The sequence below is a fragment of the Pongo pygmaeus genome, chromosome 5 (assembly GCF_028885625.2).
Source record: "Pongo pygmaeus isolate AG05252 chromosome 5, NHGRI_mPonPyg2-v2.0_pri, whole genome shotgun sequence".
Lineage (NCBI taxonomy): Eukaryota > Metazoa > Chordata > Mammalia > Primates > Hominidae > Pongo > Pongo pygmaeus.
In genome coordinates this window covers 109,416,094-109,437,893 of record NC_072378.2, presented here as the reverse complement: position 1 = coordinate 109,437,893, position 21,800 = coordinate 109,416,094, and the positions used below count along the sequence as shown (strand labels likewise).

Sequence of the window (21,800 nt, the reverse complement as noted above, 5' to 3'; positions counted from 1 at the left end):
GTCCCTCCTCCGAAGCCGCGCCCCTCCTCGCCCCTCCTCGCCCCTCCCCGCCCTGCCCCGGCCCCGGCCCTGGCCCACAAGCCCCAGGCCTGCCATCTCGCCGCGCCGCGCGGCACCCCCGATCCCAGGTCGGCATTCTCGCCCCGCCTTGCCCCTCCCCGCCCCTGCCACGCCCCAACCCTTGAACTGCCGTCGCGCGCCGCCTTGCCCCGCCCCGCCCTGGTCCCCGGCCTACCATCTCGCCCCGCCCCTCCCCGCCCCTCCCCGCCCCTCCCCGCCCCTCCCCGCCGCTCTCGTGGCCCCCACCTCCAGGGGCGACTCTGCGGGCCACGTGGTTCGGCGTCCGCGCGCAAGCGGCTCTTGGCGTCGCGCTTCCGGGTTGGCTGTGGCTGTGGCTGTGGCGGCGGCGCAGGGGCAGAAACCGGTGCGGTGCAGAAGCCCCAGAGGCGGGCGGGGCGGAGCGGAGGGCCAGCGGGCCCCGGCGCGGGTATCCCGCCAGGCCGCCGGGTGAGCTGGCAGCGACCCGGACCCCACCGGGCGCCCCTGAGAGGTAGGTCTGCCGCGCCGACCCCTCCCCCGCCGTCTGCTCCCCAGTCGGGCCCGCGGGGCCTGGGCGGGGAGGTGGGGGTCCTTCCGCGCCACCTCCGCCTGCTCGGACCACCCGGGGCTGCGGGGGCTCCGCGCCGCGCCCAGTGTGTCTGGCGGCCCCACGCAGCTTATTAGTGTTTTATTGCAGCTACCTCACATTCACTTTGCACGTGCACATTTCTTCGCTCTTCACATTGGTTCCCACATACGAAATGGCTAATAATCTGGGAGATGGAGGCAGCTTCGTTCTCCCTGAGATAGTTGTGCAACCATAGAAAGTTAATGCTTGCGGAGGATTTTGGAGATGGTTGATCCCATTCCTTCATTTTATAGAAGGTAGACCCTGAACCGTTCCATGAATACTGGAGAGTCACTCAGCTAGATAATGTGCGGCGGGAGGCTGAGGGAGGGAATTGCTTGAACCTGGGAGGTGGAGGTTGCAGAGAGCCGAGATTGCGCCACTGCACTCCAGCCTGGGCGATAGAGCGAGACTCCGTCTCAAAAAAAAAAAACCCGAGCTAAGTTGTTTTGTTTTTGTTTTTTGAGGTGGTGGTCTCGTTCTGTCGCCCAGGCTGGAGTGCAGTGGCACGATCACGGCTCACTGCAACCTCGAACTCCCAGGCTCAGGTAATGCTCCTGCCGCAGCCTCCTGAGTAGCTGGGACCACAGGCGGGCGCCACCACGCCAGGCTAATTTTTGTATTTTTTGTATAGATGAATTCTCTCCATGTTGCCCAGGCTGGTCTCAAGTGATCCGTCGGCCTCGGCCTCCCAAAGTGCTGGGCTTACAGGTGTGAGGCCACTGCGCCCGGGCCCAGAGCTAAGTTTGTAGACAGACAATTAAAAATGGTAATGGTAAAATTCAGTTGATGATGTGAAGTGAGTAGGAAGTTCATGTGGGCTGGCATTAACCTTTTAGACAGTGCTTCCTCCTTTTTAAACCTTGTTTTCTTATTTCAGATTTAACCCTTCGTGGCTTCTGAAGAAAATGGCAGAAACATCGCCAGAGCCTTCTGGGCAGCTTGTTGTACACTCAGACGCTCACAGTGACACTGTCCTGGCCAGTTTTGAGGATCAGAGGAAGAAAGGCTTCCTCTGTGACATTACTTTAATCGTGGAGAATGTACATTTCCGGGCCCACAAAGCCTTACTTGCTGCCAGTAGTGAATACTTCTCAATGATGTTTGCAGAAGAGGGGGATATTGGCCAATCCATTTATATGCTGGAAGGCATGGTTGCAGACACCTTTGGTATCCTGCTGGAATTTATCTACACAGGTTATCTCCATGCCAGTGAGAAAAGTACAGAACAAATCCTGGCTACTGCTCAGTTCTTAAAAGTCTATGACCTGGTAAAGGCTTATACAGACTTCCAAAATAATCATAGCTCCCCAAAGCCAACAACTTTGAACACTGCTGGTGCCCCAGTGGTGGTTATCTCTAATAAGAAAAACGATCCTCCAAAGCGGAAACGGGGAAGACCAAAAAAAGTCAATACATTGCAGGAGGAGAAATCAGAACTGGCTGCAGAGGAAGAAATACAGTTAAGAGTGAACAATTCAGTTCAGAATAGACAAAACTTTGTGGTTAAAGGAGACAGTGGTGTACTGCATGAGCAGATTGCAGCAAAAGAAAAGGAAGAATCGGAGCCTACTTGTGAGCCAAGTAGAGAGGGGGAAATGCCAGTTGAAAAAGATGAGAACTATGATCCCAAGACCGCGGATGGCCAGGCAAGCCAGAGTCGGTACAGCAAGCGGAGGATTTGGAGATCCATCAAACTTAAAGATTACAAACTTGTTGGGGATCAAGAGGACCATGGTTCAGCCAAGAGGATCTGTGGAAGGAGAAAGCGCCCTGGAGGCCCTGAGGCCCGCTGTAAAGACTGTGGCAAGGTCTTTAAGTACAATCACTTTTTAGCAATCCACCAGAGGAGCCACACAGGTAATGATGTTTTCAAAGCTGATTGCAGTGTGTTTCAGAATTGGGAGTAGTGATGATAATAATAGCTTCCATTTACTGTGCAACTTCTGGGTGATGGGCATTGTAATAAAGCCTTTATACATGTTTTTGCACTTAATTTTCTCCACAATCCTGCAAGGTAGGTAATATCCTCATTGTACATTGTATGATTAAAATCATATTTACTCATATGTAAGAGAGGGTTGCTAAAGTGCATAGTTTACAGATGAAGCAACCAAGTTCTAGAGAGCTTAAATAACTTGCCAGAGTCACCCGTTAGTGACAGAGCTGGGATTGAACCCAGGTAGCCTGGTTCAAGAACCCCTCTCATTTGTAGTTGTTAAATGAATCCTTTAATGTCCAGTTATTAAGATCTAGCCCAATGTACCCTGCTTTCTGATTCTTGAACATTCTTCATCTTGACCATAACCATGCTTTTGCCCAAGTCTGTGTGGACCACTTTCTAACTCAGCTATCTAGCTTTAAATACCTTCTCATTTTTGGTCCCTCCAGCCCAGCGCTGACCAATGGGACCCTTCTGTGATGATGGAAATGTTCCTACATCTGCAGTGTCCAATATGGTGGCCAGTAACCACATGTGGTTTTTGAGCCCTTGAACTGTGGCTAGCGTGACTGAGAAACTGAATTTTAAATTTTACTTTAATTCATTTAAATTTGAATAACCACATGTGGCTAGTGGCTACCGTATTCGACACTGCAGTCCTAGCAAGAAATCCCTTCCTTCTTTGAGCCATTTCAGGTGCTTAAAACCCACTCTGCTTTGGGTCAGATTGTTGCCGCTTGTATATCCCTCAACTTAATTGTAAGCTTAAGTATAGGGACTGGTGCTTAAGTCTCCTCCTGTGATCCAGCAGCATCTGGTGCTGTGGTTCTCAACCTGCAAATTGGAATCACTTAGCTTCTAAAACTACCAGTGCCTAGGCCTCAACCCCAGAGCTTCTGATTTAATTGTCTGGAGCCTTGTGCTTTTAAAAGCTCCCTAAAGACTTTAGCTGCAGATAGGTTGAAGACCTTGAATTCAGGTACTTCGAACGAAGTAGGTACTTGAGAAATATTTGTTGAACTGTAATAGGTTATATTTTGGCTTTTTTTTTTTTTTTTTTTTTTGAGATGGATTCTCGCTGTCACCCAGGCTAGAGTGCAGTGGTGTGATCTCGGCTCACCGCAACCTCCGCCTCCCGAGTTCAAGCGATTCTACTGCCTCAGCCTCCTGAGTAGCTGGGATTACAGGCACACGCCCCCATGCCCAGCTAATTTTTTGTATGTTTATGTTTATTGTATGTTTTTGTATGTTTATTATTTCACCATGTTGGTCAGGCTGGTCTCAAACTCCTGACCTCGTGATCTGCCTGCCTTGGCCTCCCAAAGTGCTAGGATTACAGGCGTGCGCCACTGCGCCCAGCTGGCTATTTTTATCAAAGATTTATATGTGCATAGTTTAGAGTTAAATCATTATACAAGGCTTAAGAAAAAGCATGTAGGATCGATCTTCCCTTATGTCCCCAGTACAGACAGTCCCTGATTCACAGTGGTTCGATTTTTCATCTTTACAATGGTGTGAAAGCAGTACACGTTCAACAGAAACCGTACTTTGAATTCTGAGTTTTGATCTTTTCCCAGGCTAGTAATATTCAGATGATCCTCTCATGCCATGCTAGGCCACACAGTCACGTGGGTAAATGACCAGTACTCTGCATTTGGTGCATTCATACAGTACTCTGTATAAGTGCATTTTTCCTTATGATATTTTCAGTATGATGGGTTTGTTGAGATGTCGCATCATAAGTCAGGGAGCATCTGTATTCTGAATTTTGCAGCCCATCACTTTAGTATGGGTCTCTTTTCTTCCATCTGGGTAGATAACAGGTAGATTCATAAGGTTTGGAAACTGTCTTTCAGTTCTGGAAAATCTTGAGTTATTTCATAGATGATCTCTCCCCTCTGTTTTCTCTGTTCTCTCTAACTTTATTTTCTCTTATATTTTCCATCATTTTTGGCCTCACCCTCTGGGGGATTTCCACTTTGTCTTTCAGCCCTTTGAGGTTTTCTGTTTCGACTCCTGTTTTTTTCCCCCTTTAGGAGCTCTTTTTGTTTTCTGAATGTTTTAATTTGAATGATCTTTTTATTTCACAATGTAATATCTTACCTCTGTGAGCATGTTAATGATAACATTTTCCTCACTGGAGGCAAGTTGCTTTTCTTTTTTCTTCTTGCTTGTTTGTCTGTCACTACTACAAAAGGCTTTCCTTGAGTGCCTGGTGGTTTTTTAAAAATCATACTTAATCATATGTAAGGGCGGGTTGCTAAAAGCTACCGGCAATGCTGTGTGCGTGGAGAGAGCCTGTATTTTATTTATTTCTTACTCTGTTGCCCAGGCTGGAGTGCAATGGCGTGATCTCTGATCACCGCAACCTCCGCCTCCTGGATTCAAGTGATTCTCCTGCCTCAGCCTCCCAAGTAGCTGGGATTACAGGCATGCACCACCATGCCTGGCTAATTTTTTTGTATGAGAGAGTCTGTAAAATTGTGACCTTGTTCCCAGATCACACTGAGGGTCAGGCTGCTATTTCTCGTGGCCCAATAATGAGATGCACATGAACTGGGGAGGAAGAGAGTTTTTATTTCTATAACCAGTTACAGGGAGAAGGCCTGGAAATTATCGCCAGACCAACTCAAAATTACAAAGTTTTTCAGAGCTTGTATACCTCCTAAGCTGTATGTCTACGTGTAAGTGTGCATTCCTCTAAAGACGTAGGTGATTAACTTCTTTTAATCTGTAACCAAGGTCTGCGTCCCAAAGACCTTCTTCTAGAGCCTCAGTAAGTTTACTTAATCTAAATGGGTCTAGGTGCTGGGGTGATTACCCTTATCTTCTGCTAAATCACGGAGATTTGGGGAATTCCTTCAGATCCCCAGTAAAACTTGTTTAATCCTAAGTGGGTCCTGTTAAGAATTCCTTCGTTATTTTGTCATGCTTTAAGGCCCAGGAGAAGCCTAGGCAAAACTCTTGGTGGGCTTTTGTTACATTCCAGCCTTTGTTTAAGGACACTGGCTTTTAATATTTAACTTAACTACTCAGTCAGTACTGAAACAGTTGTTATGGAGGCGTGTTATAACCTCACTGGAGGTGGTGTGGTTGTGCCCCATGTCGTTGCTGGTGCCTGGCTGCCACATCTTTGCTCTCTTACCTTGGACCTATCGTTCCAGTGGAAGACGCTTCTGCTGTCCCACTTGGAGGCACTAGGCCTGGCTGCCGGCCTGTGTCTAGGACAGGAGGGGGAAGAAGGAGTGGGGGAGTCTCATCATCCCAGATGGTAATGTTGACTTACTCTCCCTGTGGTGATCCCAACTCAACTGTGCCTAGAAACTCCTAATCCAAAGACCCCTTTTTCTTAACCCTCCTCACTGAACACTCTCCATCCTCTTTTGGGGAGAGGGACAGTCTCCTGGCTGTGTAGAATGGAAGATTTGATCAGGGGTCTAAGTACCTTTGAAACAGACTTTCATTTACCCTCCCTCACCCCTGTTTCCAGAGATAGCAGGTGCCACCAATTCCTGAGCCTTAGGAGATTGTGTCTTAAAAATTAGGTTGTATTGGGCTGGGCGTGGTGGTTCATGTCTGTAATCCCAGCAATTTGGGAGGCCGAGGCAGGAAGATTGCTTGAGCCCAGGAGTTGGAGACCTGCCTGGGCAACATAGTGAGATCTCATCTCTAAAAAAAATTAAAATTACAATTAAAAAATTAGTTGGGTGTAGTGGTGGCACACGCCTGTGATCTCAGCTACTCGGGAGGCTGAAGTGGGAAGATCATTTGTTCCCAGGAGGTTGAGGCTATAGTGAGCTATGGTAGCTCCACTGCACTCCAGCCTGGGTAATAGAGTGAGACCCTGTTACAAAGGAAAAACAAAAAATTAGGTTATGTTAGTGCTGCTCACTGCTGGCTTCAGATTTATCTGTTCCAGCTTCCAAAATTTTATTGCTGATGTCTCTTGTGTTCATTGTTGGCCTTTTGGATGTGTGCCTTTTAAGAAAAATCCTTTATTGTTATTTTAATTTGGGAGAGACAGAAAAATGTGTGGATTCTTACTTACACCATGCTTCTGGGGCTCTTCTTCCAGGGGAGCGACCTTTCAAATGTAATGAGTGCGGAAAAGGCTTTGCCCAGAAGCACTCACTACAGGTCCACACCAGGATGCACACAGGCGAGCGGCCGTACACCTGCACCGTGTGCAGCAAGGCTCTGACCACCAAGCACTCACTGCTGGAGCACATGAGCCTGCACTCAGGTAGTGGGGCTTGCCCAGAGGGCCAGCTGTCACCAGATTCCCATTCCCCAGGGTGGGCATTACCAACACCTAAACGGTGTTTTCTCAGCCTAGTATCATTTGCAACGTGGTGTCATTGAAAGACAGGATTTTGCATCTGTCTGAGTGCAGTTTAGAGTTCTGCACGGATCCTTAAACTAGAGATTATAAACTGGCTGCTGGGAGTTGAGTGTGCAAGCATGTTTTATTAAACCACCAAAGTTTAGAACTGTTTTACTTTGAACGCCTTTGGGGGAAACTTAAATTCTCCAGTTCTACCCCAGTCTCCAGCACTCCCGATTGCCTTACGTACCTTAGCACATTTATGTTTCTGTGGTAGATTGAAGTCTTCTGGGTTTGTAAACAAGTCACTTGTATCATTTGTAGAAAATGGGGACCTGGGCCCACTGTAGTATTTACCTTATTAGTGAGCATTCCAGTTCTTTATAGTTTTTTGCATGTTTAGTGTTTTGGTTTTTTGGCAGGACAGAAGTCTTTTACCTGTGATCAATGCGGAAAATATTTCAGCCAGAACAGACAACTAAAGAGCCATTACCGAGTTCATACAGGTACGATAAAGTGAGAACATTTAGACTGGGGGGGAAGAAATGCAAATAAAAATTGTTTCTGAAACATTAGGTTCATATTGTTCTGCTCTTAGCATATATCGTTCACATAGGGTATTTAGGGAAAAGTGCCTTAAGAGTCTAAATTATATGTTTTTATGTTATTGTCTGCCACCATGTGAATTATGTTTTATTTGTATACTACAGTTTTGGTGCCACACACAGAAACTCTACAGAATTGGCATCTTTCAAAAGTGCCACTTGCACAAGGGAGCTTCAGTGAATGGTTGTTAGTGGTGCCTGGGCAGAGACATCATCACCCCATGGCTGTAAGCCCAGGCTTTCTCTCCCCTGGTTCTACCTGTTGTCCTTTTTCTTTCCTGCCAACTGATAAGAAATGAATGTGGGTTACGAGTGTCATTTGAGGTCATTTGTGGCCTCAGTCACTCCAATACTTTGAGGAAAAAAGGAGAGACCACATTTAGAATTGGAAAGATCCTAGCTCTCTTGGAGGAGGCAGTGAGTTGAGGTGCTTAGGAAAATATTAAGTTACCAAATTAATGAAAACATTTTGTTGTTAAAGTACTATATTTAAAGTGATTATTTTTCAGGGAAGTGCTTTAACACAAATCACTGAAGAAAATGCAGGGAGAGCATATATGCACTGACACTTTTTTTATTGTTGTGACAAGGCCACTCATTACCGGAATGCAAAGACTGCCATCGCAAATTCATGGACGTGTCTCAGCTAAAGAAACATCTGCGAACACACACAGGTAAAACTCCATCTCGCCTGTCCCCCCAGTACATGGGATGTTTTCAGGAGAGTGAAGAATGAAGTTCTCTGAGTGCCCTGCTAAGCCTGTGTTTGGAAATGTTTATTATAAATTGAATGGGAGTTGTGTAAGAAGATAAGTTAAAATTTGGAAGGCAGAATGTTGTCAGCACTGTCTTTGGGGAAATCACATCTCTTGTAGATGAGCAAAACGGAGATCACTTACTGAACACTATTCATATGTCACAATTCATTTAATACCACAGAATAGTGAGTCTGAGTCTGGTTCTTTGTTTCACTCTTAATTTACTTCAGCATTGAAGGTGATATCAAGACTTTTTTTTTTTTTTTTTTTTAAGATAAGGGCTCGTGCTGTCATCCAGGCTAGAGTGCAGTGGCACGATCACAGCTCACCACAGCCTCGACCTCCTGGGCTGAGGTGATCCTCCCACCTCAGCCTCCTGAGTAGCTGGGACCACAGGTGCAAACCGCCACACCTACCTAATTTTTTAACTTTTTGTAGAGATGGGTCCCACTATGTTGCCCAGGCTGGTCTTGAACTCCTGGGCTCAAGCAATCTTCCTGTCTGAGCCTCCCAAAATGCTGAGATGACAGGCATGAGCTACCATGCCCAGCAAGATAATTTTTTTTTTTTTTTTTTTTTTTTGAGACGGAGTCTCGCTCTGTTGCCAGGCTGGAGTGCAGTGGCGCGATCTTGGCTCACTGCAACCTCTGCCTCCCGGGTTCAAGTGATTCTCCTGCCTCAGCCTCCCTAGTAGCTGGGACTATAGGTGTGCGCTACCATGCCCAGCTAATTTTTTTTGTATTTTTAGTAGAGACGAGGTTTCACCATGTTGGCCAGGATGGTCTCGATCTCTTGACCTTGTGATCCGCCCACCTTGGCCTCCCAAAGTGCTGGGATTACAGGCGTGAGCCACCGTGCCCGGCCCAAGATTATTTTTTTAGAAAAGACAGCCAAATGTAACAGACACAAATGTAGCATAGACACTGAGAATGTTTCCACTTTCTCCCCTAGAACCAACACTTAAGCAGCACCACCTCCAGAAAAATCAGTTTCAGAGATGACGAGCAGGCAGCATTGATTAGGGCAGGTCAGTTTTTCTATGTAAGATCAGAAAATTGGATCTTTTATACCTTTTGGCAAAGAATGTGTGTTAAAAATAAGCCTGTTAGATTTTCTAAGAAAAACTTGCCATTACAGGTTATTTAATAATTCTGTTGTCTACTGGAATTATCTAAATAGCAAATTGATTTATGGTGCTTTGGACTTTTTTTTTTTTTGGAGTCACTGTCTCACTCTGTCGCCCAGGCTGTTGTGCAGTGGTGCAATCTTGGCTCACTGTAACCTCTGCCTGCTGGGTTCAAGCAATTCTCCTGCTTCATCCTCCCAAGTAGCTGGAACTACAGGTGTGCACCACCATGCCCGGCTAATTTTTGTGTTTTTTTTGTAGAGACAGGGTTTTGGCATGTTAGCCAGGCTGGTCTCGCTCGAACTCCTGGCCTCAAGTGATCCACCCTCCCAGCCTCCCAAAGCGCTGGGATTACAGGCGTGAGCCACTGTGCCTGGCCTGGATGTTGTTTTTTAAATACAAGTTTTTCTTCTTAAATTCAGTAAACGTCTCATAGGATATGGATTTTAACACATGTACTAAGCACTTACTGGGAACCAGACACTGTTTTAGGCTTTGAGGATACAGCAGTGAATGAGATGGACAGGCCCCTGCCTTAAGGGGCCAACATTCAATAGGGAAGACAGAGTACAAAGAAGTATGTAACACATTTGGTGTTGTGAGTGCGTTGAGGAATAAAATGCAAGGTAAGGGGGCAGGATGCGGGAAAGAGAGCTGCTCTTTTATGCGTGGACTGGTTTGGGAAGGTCTCACAGATAAGGTGGCATCTTGGATGGAGATGAGAATGCAGTGGGGGAGTGAGCCAACCAGCCATTGAGGATGCCCAGGAGAGAGCATTCTAGGCAGGGGGAGCCCTGGGCACAGGGCCCTCAGGCAGGAATAAACATTTTTGACAAGCTGGAGACATGCTGGGAGAAGCACCAAGGCAGCCAGAGAGCTGGGAGTAGGAAGTTGTAGTGTAGGTGGATGTTCTCAATTTAGCTGCATGCTTTTTACCACCTGGGAAGCTTTAAAAAAAGCCTTGTCCCAACTGCCAAGATTCTGATTGACTTCACCTGGGCAGAGCCTGGGAATTGGTGTTTTTTAAAGTACCCCTCAACAATTGTAGGGTGCACTTGGGCTGAAGTACTTTGAAGGCCACAGTAAAGATTGGATTTTATTCTGAGGGAGATGGCTTTACTGAGATGAGCGGCATGGCATGACTTAGAGTTGTAATAGGGTCACTCTAGCCACCCTGTGAGGTGGGGGCGAGGCCAGGGTGGAGGCAGAGAGACCCATTAGGAGGCTGTGCAGGGGCTCGGAACAGCACAGTAGCAGCAGAGGTGGTGTCAATTGGTCCAGTTCTGGATATATTCCAGGGAAGAATTCATGTGATTCGCTCATGATTGGATGTGGGAGTTGAAAGAGGAGGCAAAAGCCACTGTAAGGAGGAAAAACTAGGGAAGACTAAGAAGAACAGATCAGGAGTTAGATTGTGGACTGGTTGGTGTCTATTTGACATCCACGTGCAGGTGTGGGGTAGATCATTAGATTTCCAGGTCTGGAGAGTTCAGGGGAGAGATGCAGCCAGAGCTCTGGATTTCCACAGGTACACATGTGCCTGCAAATAGTATGTGGCACTGTGCTGAGTTCCCTAGGGAGACAGCGATGGTGGAGGAGAGTGGAGCTGGCTTGGTCATGCTGAGCAGTGCCAGAGGAGGCACTTCCCCTTGGTTTTGTTGTCTGAGCATAAGGGGGAGTGAGGTTTCTGGGCTTTGTGAGTAGCAGTAGGACTTGAAGTGGGGATGAAAAGGAACAGAAGACCTCCCCCACTATAATTCCAGCAAACTCTTCTCTGCCTGTCAACTTTGAGAAGCAGAGCAGAAAGTGGAAGATGTGTGATGAGTTAAAAAGGAGACAGACGGGCCTCTGTAAAGTGGTTTGCATGACTTAGAAATATGAAAAGAAATTGAACCTGTCAAAAAATTGGGACTCTTCAAGAGCAGCAACTGTGACCCATCTGTTCCTAGCATCAGCATGGAGAATCTGCCTGAATGTTGGAGAAGGGCATTGGCCTGCCATTTCCCTGCTCCCTGGGCATTGAGCACAGCCAGAGTGAGAAGTGCCAGTCCTACCCTCAGGGCCATGCTCAGTTGGAAACCAAGACTTCATCTCTTAGAGATGAACCGTCATTCATCTCTTAGATCTTTAGGCATAAACTCTCTCTGGGTTAGATGTCCTGCACCAAGCACTGGAGAAGTCAAAGGCAAATTAGAGATGTTCTCTTTCCTAGGAGAGCATCCCCAGTGAGGGAGGTGGACACATTTTGACATGGAGGCAAAGTATCAGGCAGACAACTGCCAGGTCACCACATCTCAGGCCCTCCTGCTCACATCTTGTCCCCGTACCTGGCGCTGGTCAGGTTTACAGGGACCCAGTCAAGCCAAGTGAGTTCACAAGACAGATAAACCAGAGAATATATCAACTCAATAGAGGGATTACACCTTTCTGTTGCCCACAGCACCTCCTTCCTCACATTAGTGTACCCGAAAGCCAAGTCAGTGATCAGAAGATTGCATGGTGAGCTGGGAACAAGTCAAGGGAATTAGCCCAGGCCACAGAGAAGCCTGGTGGGTGACCTCTGACCCCACAGCACAGTCCCACCCCGCCAGTGTCCCTGTTCCTGGATGGTGTTCCATAAACACTGATTCTGCCCTGAGGGCTCCTACTCACAGGTAGATGGCCCTGTCTGGGAACAAATGATAAAGTTCAGTAAGTCACAGTTCTATTCACAGCCTCATTGTGGCTTGAAGTTGAAGCTTCCCAAATCTCTTCAACTGTGTGTTGAGACCATCCATTAACGTTGAGACCTGGGGGTCTTCCCATCTTCCTGAGACCTGGGGGCCCCTCACCATAACATGCGCTTACAGAGTCTACGTGCCAACTACTGTGAAACAGTACGGCATGGTCACAGCCACAGCAGAGGTGTGAACACAGGACAGGAAACAGCTGAGAAGACCATATAGGAATGCCCAGTACACAGGTGTCAAACCATGCTATCCACAGTTATCATGGACATGTGGCCCTTTTTTGCCAAGATTGGCAAGTACATGAGGAAATGCACATCTTTATTTATTGTTGGTGGGAATATAATTTGGGAACCCCCTGGAAGGAACTTTTGCAATACTTACCAAAACGTAAACCGCACAATTGTGAAAAGATGTTTGCCTAAGGATATTCATCATAGGCAGCATTGTTTATAACTTAACAAGCTTAACAGCCACGTGAATGTCCCAGGAGGGGATTAGATAGGTAAATTTGGGGCAGTATACACAATGGTACATGGCACAGGGTTTTAAAATGGCGGTGTGGCTTTACTGATGTGACAAACCATGCATTCGATGACCTCACAGAGTAAGACTGCAGATAAACAGATTTGTCTGTAAAGATATTCGCCATTGTTAACTGGTTGTCTCAAGAGATGAAAATAGTGGAGCAGTTTTAATATTCTTTGTATTTTCAATACTTGATTCTTTTACAATGAACACAGTAATTTTTTGAGAAAAACAAAGCCGTGGTCCACAGTGGGAGGCAGGATGCTGAGAGGTCTAGACGGACAGAACTGGACTGCCAGGTGAACGTGACAGCTGAGGGAATGGGAGGTATCACTGTGATTGTTGTGCCTGGCTGGACAGAGGCTGGGTGATGTTGTTATTAACCATCATGCCCCATGTTATTCTGGGTTTCGGCAGGTGGGGATGGGAAATCCAGCTGTCATGGCAATAAGCAGTGACTCGTCGATACTATCTGGAGTGGGGTCCGGGATTTAAGTCATTGGGGAAGGGGTAGGGGCGGGATCAGTGGAGTAACTGCTGAGAAGAGGGTCTGGAAGTACACCCTGGAGCTGTTTCAGTACTTCTGTTGACATCATCCTGGGTGGAACCTTTCATCACACTCCGGTCTCTGCCTTTTCCTTTAATCACTATTGTCTCATCCTCTTGTAACACACTTCTTTCCGGTCCCCATGCCTCTCAGGCCCTGTCCTATTACCTCATCCTTCTTCTCCGTCTGCCTCCTGCCACCTCCTGGTCCAGGCCTTGTGCGTAGCCTGTTAGAGGTCCTCCTGCCTCTAGCCCACCCTCCTTATCATTCCCAGGTGTATTTTCTTAGTACTTTCAGCATGTCATTCTGCTAAAAACTTCCAGAGGCTCCACAGGTCCCCTGCCTGGATTTCATAGCTCCTGTTGCCTTGGCCTGCTGACTCCTGAGAGTGATCCTTGTCGCTCCTGGTGCACACCGTGTGGTCATTTCTGACACCAGCTTCTGCTCATACTATTTAGACTAGTACCCTGGCCCAGGCTTCTTTCCAGTCTAGCCAGATCCTGCCCACCCCATCCAGCACCCTGTCTGCACTCAGTATTGTTGATGCCACTCATTTTAATGTTCAGTGAAACACAGCCCTATGTTACTTCGTTTGTGCATCTCCTCAAGTAGATTAGAAAAGTTTCTTTTTTGTTTCTTAGCTGTGTACTTTATTGATGGTCTATCAGTGTTTGAGAACTAAATAAATTTAAGGAATAGGTGTCTCCGTTGAAGGTGGTAGAGCTGTACACAGGGGAACAGATCAGAAACCACTAAGCAGGAAGACCCCCTGCAGATTCACCTTGGCTAGGGAAATTTGCCTTCCTACTGTCTTGCTCACTCTCTCAAAGAGCTTCCACTGCAGGATGTTGCTCCTGCAAACACTTATCCTCAAAAAACATTTGCCATCAGACAGACTTTCTGAAATAGAAACTCAGATGGAGCTGAATGGTATAGTTAATGTTGTTATGGAAGATCGTTGTTGTTCTTTCTCTTAAAAACCTGAAAACTGCAACAAGAATTTTACAATCACAAGCAAACAGCAGGTACTCAGTCTTTGAATCTGGAGAGGGAGAAAACCAACCAAGATCAGAGAAGGCCCTAGCTCTGATGTAGAAGGCTATAGACAGATTATGGCTGTGGCCTGGTTTTAATCTTTGGAGTGGTAAGAGTTCATGATGCAAAGATGCAGATTCATCCAAGTTGTTACAGCTGTCCTCTGCCTCAATGGAGCTTGGAGAAATGTCTTGCCTGAATTTTCCAGTAGATGCTGTGAAAGGGAAGCTCACTGACCATCTTCCATTTCAAATCGTACTTAACCTTTGCTGTTCTCCTGTTCTCCAGTTAAGTGGATTTTGCTGCTTGCTTTTTTTTTTTTTTTCTTTTTTTCCAATTTAGTTTTCTTGCCTGCATTGGATTACTTAATTTTGTTTCTGGGGAACATGAACAGTCTGTCATTGTATGTTCAGCGTGCAAACACACTGAATAAGCACTTGCCGATGTTAGTGAAGCCTGGTGGGTTCTGGAGTAGTTATAGCATCTCAGGTGTGCCACCCCCATGAAATTCATTCAGCAGGGATTTCTGAAATGGCATGCCAGGCCAGATTCTCGGCACCGGGGTACCAGGAGCGGACATACCCACAAGTTATCTTAAAAAGGGAGAAATGGATAATAAACGACTTATACATTATATGAGGCAGCAATAGCATTGTGGAAAAACTAAACTGGAGAATTGGACTAAGGAATGCGTGGCAAGGTTTGTAGTGCTCTTGGTGGTGATGGAGCCTCACTGATAAAATAACATGTGAACAGAGACTTGAAGGAGATGAGGAGAGTGAACCATGCTGGGAGACACCCTGAGATGAGATCAGGGAAGTTTGGGGTGAGGAGTAGGGTTTATGGGGTACAGATCTATGATTGCTTGTAGGGCAAGAACTTTGGGTTTTATCTTGGGGTGGGAAATCATCGGAACATTTGCAGCCCAAGCATAAAATGACCTGACTGCATCAAGGCTCACTCTGGTGGCCACATTGCTAGTTTATGGCAGGGAAGCAAGAGCAGAAATGGAGACCCCCATAGGAGACAAGAGATGGTGGTGGTGTGGACCAGAGAGTGGCAGTGGAGGTACTGAGCAGTGGTCAGATTCTGGATATATTTGGAAGGTCGATATAAACATGAATAATGCATAACTCACCCTAGCACACAGGAGTCCTTTCAGGGTCAAGTGGGCTACCTAGCCAAGCAATGATGCAGGAGAGCATAGGTGCTGTAATATCTAAGGGGAGAAAACAGGAGTAAATAGGGTGTAACCCACTTCCTTGTTGCAGTTTTCAGGTTTTTAAGAGAACCATGCCTTATGATTTCTGTGTATGCTCTTGGCACTCAGCACACAGTGCTTAGGTTAGTTACAGAGTAGATATTTGGTGAGTGCATCATTCATTTACGCTTACGGAGGGAATTGCCTTTGTTCTGTTTATATTGTGGAACTGAAGTGTTTTTTTATTTTGTCTTATGCTGAATGTATATTGTTAAATGTTTTGTTTGTTTTGTGTTTTTGTTTGTTTTTGTTTTTTTTTTTAGGTGAGAAGCCATTTACTTGTGAAATCTGTGGCAAATCTTTCACAGCAAAGAGTTCTCTTCAGACCCACATCAGAATCCATCGGTAAAGTTTTGCAGATATTTTTCTCATATGGAGGCCTCATTCAGTTCTGCTGTGCAGTGAGGTGACATGTGTTACCTATATAGTTTTCTCCCAGTTGTTACTCTGCAGAATTTTGTGTGCAGTTTATTACTTTGGCTTTCTTTTGTTTGTTTTGAGACAGGGTGTCGCTGTTGCCCAGGCTGGAGTGCAGGTGGGAGTTCAGGCGATTCTCCCACCGTGGCCTCCCGAGTAACTGGGATACCACACCCAGCTAGTTTTTGTATTTTTTTGGTAGAGACGGGATTTCACCATGTTGACCAGGCTGGTCTCAGACTCCTGACCTCGAGTGATCTGCCTGCCTGGGCCTCCCAAAGTGTTGGGATTACAGGTGTGAGCCACCGCACCTGGCCTAATTTGTTTTATCTTTTCAATAATGAAATTCCCTACCTAGGTAAAAAGGAATGCTGATTCTGGCCAGTAAAAGTTTACATTACTGATTTCATTTATTAAATTTTGATTGGGGCTAGGGATTGGTCCAAAGCTTAAATCTTCAATCAAAAATAAGTATTAAATTTGATGTTTTCTGAATAAATGTTTTTGTTTACACAGTTATCCCCAGGTTAGACTTAGGAGTTCTTCTAAGCATCACAAATAATTAGAGGATGCTTAAATTTTTTAAATTGACATTAATCATATATACTTATTGGGCCATTAGAGTCTAAAAATTGGCTGTGAAAACTAAGACAAAAAAGAGAACTATATGTTTATTATATAAATATTTACTCTCTTTTCTTATCTGAAATACATACTGTGGAATCATAAAATTTATCATATCTAGCCGTGCCCCATCTGCCACCCTTCCTCAGGCACCACCCCCCACCCTATTTTCAGATTAGAAACTGCCCATGGAAGCGAGACTTGCTTCAAGTCCCTGAGTTAGTAGGTGAACCCATGACTTATGACTTGCAGTCTAATTAATTTTCCACTACTCTTGATTGCTTCCCCCTAAATAATCAGGAAGTAGTAAGTGGGTATTTCCATTTTAAAAATAAAATGTTTATTTTCTTATAGAGGAGAAAAGCCATACTCGTGTGGCATTTGTGGCAAATCCTTCTCTGACTCCAGTGCCAAAAGGAGACACTGCATTCTACACACCGGCAAGAAGCCTTTCTCCTGCCCTGAGTGTAACTTACAGTTTGCTCGCTTAGACAACTTGAAGGCTCACTTGAAAATTCATAGCAAGGAGAAGCATGTGTCAGATGCCAGCAGCATTTCTGGCAGTAGTAATACAGAAGAGGTCAGGAATATTCTTCAGCTACAGCCATATCAACTCTCTACCTCGGGAGAGCAGGAAATTCAGCTTCTTGTAACCGATTCTGTACATAACATCAATTTCATGCCTGGTCCTAGCCAGGGAATCAGCATCGTGACTGCAGAGAGTTCCCAGAACATGACTGCAGACCAGGCTGCTAATCTTACGCTGCTCACGCAGCAGCCAGAGCAACTGCAGAATTTAATTCTTTCGGCTCAACAGGAGCAAACAGAACACATTCAGAGCCTCAATATGATTGAAAGCCAGATGGGGCCCTCACAAACAGAGCCAGTGCACGTGATCACTCTGTCCAAGGAAACACTGGAACATCTTCATGCCCATCAAGAGCAAACAGAGGAGCTCCATTTAGCTACAAGTACTTCAAATCCAGCTCAGCACCTGCAGCTGACACAGGAGCCTGATCCGCCACCACCCACTCACCATGTGCCCCAGCCAACGCCGCTTGGCCAGGAGCAGAGCTGACCTGTAAACACGTTTGACTGCTTGATTGGGCTCCTCTTATAAGCCAGCTGTGACTGGATTTTGAACGCTTGAAGTCAGGCTCTCCACACCATCGACTTGCAGATCCTTCTGTGAGAGCTGTGATGGCTAACTGATGTTTATAATGCCCTCCATCCAGGTAGCAAGATGTGTGTATGTCTTGTCTAAGGTACTGATTTGGATTGAGCATTTCAATATTGTTGAATGGTTTTCATTTTCATCTGCAACGTCTCATAAAGACTCAGGTAGTTTTTCGTTGAGGGCATTGATCTCAGTTTTTCTGTAAGGTTTAAATGTTCACAGCCATAGGTTATGGTCTTGCCAACCTCCCCAGTTATGTTTTTTTATTTTCTAGGACAAAGGGAGTCATTTTGGTTGAACTCGGCAGAATGGTTTGTTCTATTTTCTTATTTTTCTTAGGCAACACAGTTGTTAACACAAGACAAGTCAGGGCTAAATATGACAGATCACAATGTATGGGTAATTTGCCCTTTTAATAACTTCCAGTCCCCTAAGACAAAGTAACCATCAACGTTTTATCTTTGTGCAGTACAGTGGGCTTATTGTGTTACACTTCAGAAAGATTCAAACTCAAACTCAGTATTTTAACTCAAAATTCATGTAACAAGATAGCCAAAAGTATAGGATTTTTTTTTTAAATTCTGAATTCATCTTTTCTGAGAAACATAAATTTACATATTTTTTAACAGCAAGCTATCAAAATTCTAATTAAGTTTAAAATACAAAATTGGATCAAGACATTCACCCTAAATTCTGAATTTCTGTCAGAAAAGAGATTTGATTTTCATGAAGGTAAAGCTTTCTTCACTATTCTGGAACATAAAACTTTATTCAGTGTAATTTAAGTCTTATATATACTCTACTGAATTCTAACTGATCTCCTGAAAATGTTGATCTGTGTGTTGTGTCTGATAACTTTCTGGAGATGGAAGCTTATTATAATTCATTTTTATTGCAGACTAGTTAAATCCCACAAAGGGAATATCTTCTCCTAATCTTTCCTTTTTTAGAGACAGGGTCTCACTCTATCACCCAGGCCAGAGTGTAGCGGCACAGTCATTGCTCACTGTAACCTCAAATTCCTGGGCTCAAGCAACCCTCCCACCTCAGCCTCCTAGTAGCTGGGACTACAGGGATGTACCACCACCCCCAGCTAATCTTCATCTAATCTTAAAACTTTGAGCCTCAGAGACTTTGTAGCCAGCATGTGTCTGTAATTGTATGATTTTTAAATCATCATCAAAAGATTAAATTATGTTTGGGTTAGGTTTTCAAGCTAAGCTTATTGAATTCTTTTACCACTTTCATGTAAGCTGGTAGGGGATTTTTGAGAAAAGAAGGTGGGCACTAGTATATCTAAATTAACAATGCTGATGGAGAGTAGGGGGTAATCTACTCTAAAATTAATAGAGCCTTTCCATCAATTGTTTTGTTTTAGACATCCTTGATTTCTACCTAAATCAAATAAGTTATTTGGAGGTTAGAGTAATAGAGAATTCTTCAGGTTTGAGAGAAGATAAAAGCATTTTGGTTGCATATTTGCTAAGCTATATTTTATTATATGTAATTCACAAAATATCCAAAATGATATATATCTTATATGTATCAACCAAACTAATGTTAAATTAGGCCTGACTAGAGCAAAGATAACAATTTTTTACAAACACTGTTAAGCCCTAAGTATTATTTCAGGTTCTCGTTTGAACTGTTTAATTTTATTCTTAAAACACAAAGTTTTTACCAGCTTTTCAAAGGCCACCAATCCACATTTTCTCCAGGAAATTAAATATTTAAGTAAGTGAATTTTTACTCACTCTGGATAGCTAGGTGATTATTCAGAAAATACGGTTACATAGCTATTTATAAGTCAAGTTTCACTGGCTCTATAACAGTCTACCTCTACACTAAGAGAACTATAACGTGAACAACATAGGTCACTTTAAATGTTCTAGTAGCAACATTTAAAAACATAAAAAGCAGCAGGTGAAAATGTTAATAAAAGTTTATTTAATCCAACATTTGCCAAATATTTCAACATATAAAAATATATTAGTGAGACCTTTTACATTCTGTTTTTCATACTAAGCTTTCAAAATCCGGTGCATATTTTACACTTTCTGCACATCTCAATTTGGATGCTAATGTTCATTGGACATACTTGATCTGTATTTAGATTTCATACAACTTACAGTTGAAAACAGATTCTCATATCAAGTAGCTAAGACAAAAGTTTTTTTCAAGAATGGAAATAAGTATCAGTTTAAAAATTTATATTAAAATTTATTAAAATTAAAATCCAGTTCCTTGTTGCATGGGACACAGTGCGAATGCTTGATAAGCACATGTAGCTAGTGGCTGCTATATTGGACAGCATGGGACACCTGTTTCTAGCTTGAGCATCAGTCCTAGCCATGCCTGAATTATTTGACCAGCTGTCAAAGAGAAACAAGGAAATGATAACTTTATCAATCTAGCCTCTTTCTTTGTCCCACATATACATTCTACCCCTTTGAATAAAAAAGTTCAGTGACGCCGGGCGTGGTGGCTCACGCCTGTAATCCCAGCACTTTGGGAGGCCAAGGTGGGCGGATCACGAGGTCAGGAGTTCAAGGCCAGCCTGACCAACATAATGAAACCCCATCTCTACTAAAAATACAAAAATTAGCCGGACGTGGTGGTGTACGCCTGTAATCCCAGCTACTCAGGAGGCTGAGACAGGAGAATCACTTGAACCCAGGAGGCAGAGGCTGCAGTGAGCTGAGATCACGCCATTGCACTCAAGCCTGGTGACAGAGCAAGACTCTGTCTCAAAAAAAAAAGTTCAATGACTTGAGTACCCAAAAGAAATGTCGTGAACATGAAAGTACTTCTCATGTGTCCTTGAGAAATGATGTTGCTAGTGCAGTGTTTCACAATTCATTTTCTACTAAATGTGTACAATTTTTTAAATTGTTTTAACAGGAAATATAGAGTGTGTTTCTTAGGAAATAGAATGTTATGCTTTGGGGCTCCTGAAATACCTCATTTTGAAGGTGAATCTTTGGTTTTCTCCCAGTAGAGGGTCGGCCTTGGGATGACTGGAGCTCTTACCATCAAAATCAGTTATTCAAGTGCTTGCCCAGTGCTTCTTGAAACTCACCTCTACTCTGTATTTTCTACAGTTGGTTCTTGTATTATAAATGTTGTGAGCAACAGATTAAATGATGCTGAGGAATGAAAAAAGATTCTCATTATAAATGCTTACCTAGGATTCTCATTATAGATGCTTATCTAGGTTTTCATAAATGGGAACGTAACAATATCTTCCAAATATGGAGTCCTTACTGTTGGCCAGGAGCCAAGCCAGGTCTGTTAAATCTGTATTATATCTTACTGGGTCTCAAACATCTTCCATGTCATGGCACACAGATTTACAATATAGCACCCTCTGGTTGGAGGACTCCAGTCCCCTCTGGTCATGTCTGGTATATTAGTTTGCCAGGACTTCCATAACAAATACCACAGACTGGGTGACTGAAAAAATAGAGAGTCCAAGATCAACGTGTCAGTGGGGTTGGTTTCTTCTGAGGCCTCCCTTCTAGTCGTCTTCCCCTGCCTGTGTCTTCACATGTCCTTCCCTCTGTCCTACTCTTTTAAGAACACCCGTTATATGGGATCAGCCCACATTAATGTCCTCATTTAATCATCTTTTCAAACACAATCCCTTTCTGAGATGCTGGGTATTAGGACATCAACTTGTGAATTTGGAGTAGGGGGACACAATTTACCTCCTAACAGCTGGCATCTAAGTGAGGAGGGGAGCAGTGTCTGGGACACACCTTAACCACTGGAAGCATGTCTCATCTTAATCTTCATGACATTCTGATGAGGTGAGTAATTATTATGCTTATTGTACATATGAGAACATGGATCCCAAAGAGAAAGTCTGTTGCGAAATGTCATACAGTAAGTGGTAGAACTAGAACTAGGGCACAGGCTTTTAAAACTTTAAGCTGGATTTCTTATCCCCAAGGTTAATAGAACCAAAAGAAAATGACAATTTTCTTATTAAATAAGTAATTTCTTATTTATTATTAAATACGTAATTTATTTCCTACTTATTAAGTTATTATTAAAAATTACA

General features: G+C 44.3%; 1 protein-coding gene across 3 annotated transcripts; it reads left to right on the top strand.

Annotated features, from left to right (window-relative positions):
- Positions 1-313: 313 nt before the first annotated feature.
- ZBTB24 (zinc finger and BTB domain containing 24) lies at positions 314-20,899 on the top strand. 3 transcript variants are annotated; one of them, XM_063667072.1, is made up of 8 exons: positions 314-550; positions 1,135-1,215; positions 1,548-2,527; positions 6,685-6,852; positions 7,356-7,439; positions 8,129-8,212; positions 15,783-15,864; positions 16,915-20,899. In XM_063667072.1, the coding sequence occupies exons 3-8, from the start codon at positions 1,576-1,578 to the stop codon at positions 17,636-17,638; spliced, it is 2,094 nt and encodes a 697-aa protein (XP_063523142.1). In that variant the 5' UTR covers positions 314-550; positions 1,135-1,215; positions 1,548-1,575; the 3' UTR covers positions 17,639-20,899. The 3 variants fall into 3 exon arrangements, with proteins under 3 accessions (XP_063523142.1, XP_054346029.1, XP_063523143.1); XM_054490054.2 differs by lacking the exon at positions 1,135-1,215; XM_063667073.1 differs by lacking the exons at positions 1,135-1,215; positions 6,685-6,852.
- The last annotated feature ends 901 nt before the right edge of the window (positions 20,900-21,800 follow it).

What these genes read in the sequence shown, in the direction of transcription:
- ZBTB24 (XM_054490054.2), top strand. Translation starts at nt 1,576, where the DNA reads ATGGCAGAAACATCGCCAGAGCCTTCTGGGCAGCTTGTTGTACACTCA. An exon ending in CCACCAGAGGAGCCACACAG is followed by an intron (nt 2,528 to 6,684) that starts GTAATGATGTTT and finishes CTCTTCTTCCAG; the next exon opens with GGGAGCGACCTTTCAAATGT. An exon ending in CCATTACCGAGTTCATACAG is followed by an intron (nt 7,440 to 8,128) that starts GTACGATAAAGT and finishes TGTTGTGACAAG; the next exon opens with GCCACTCATTACCGGAATGC.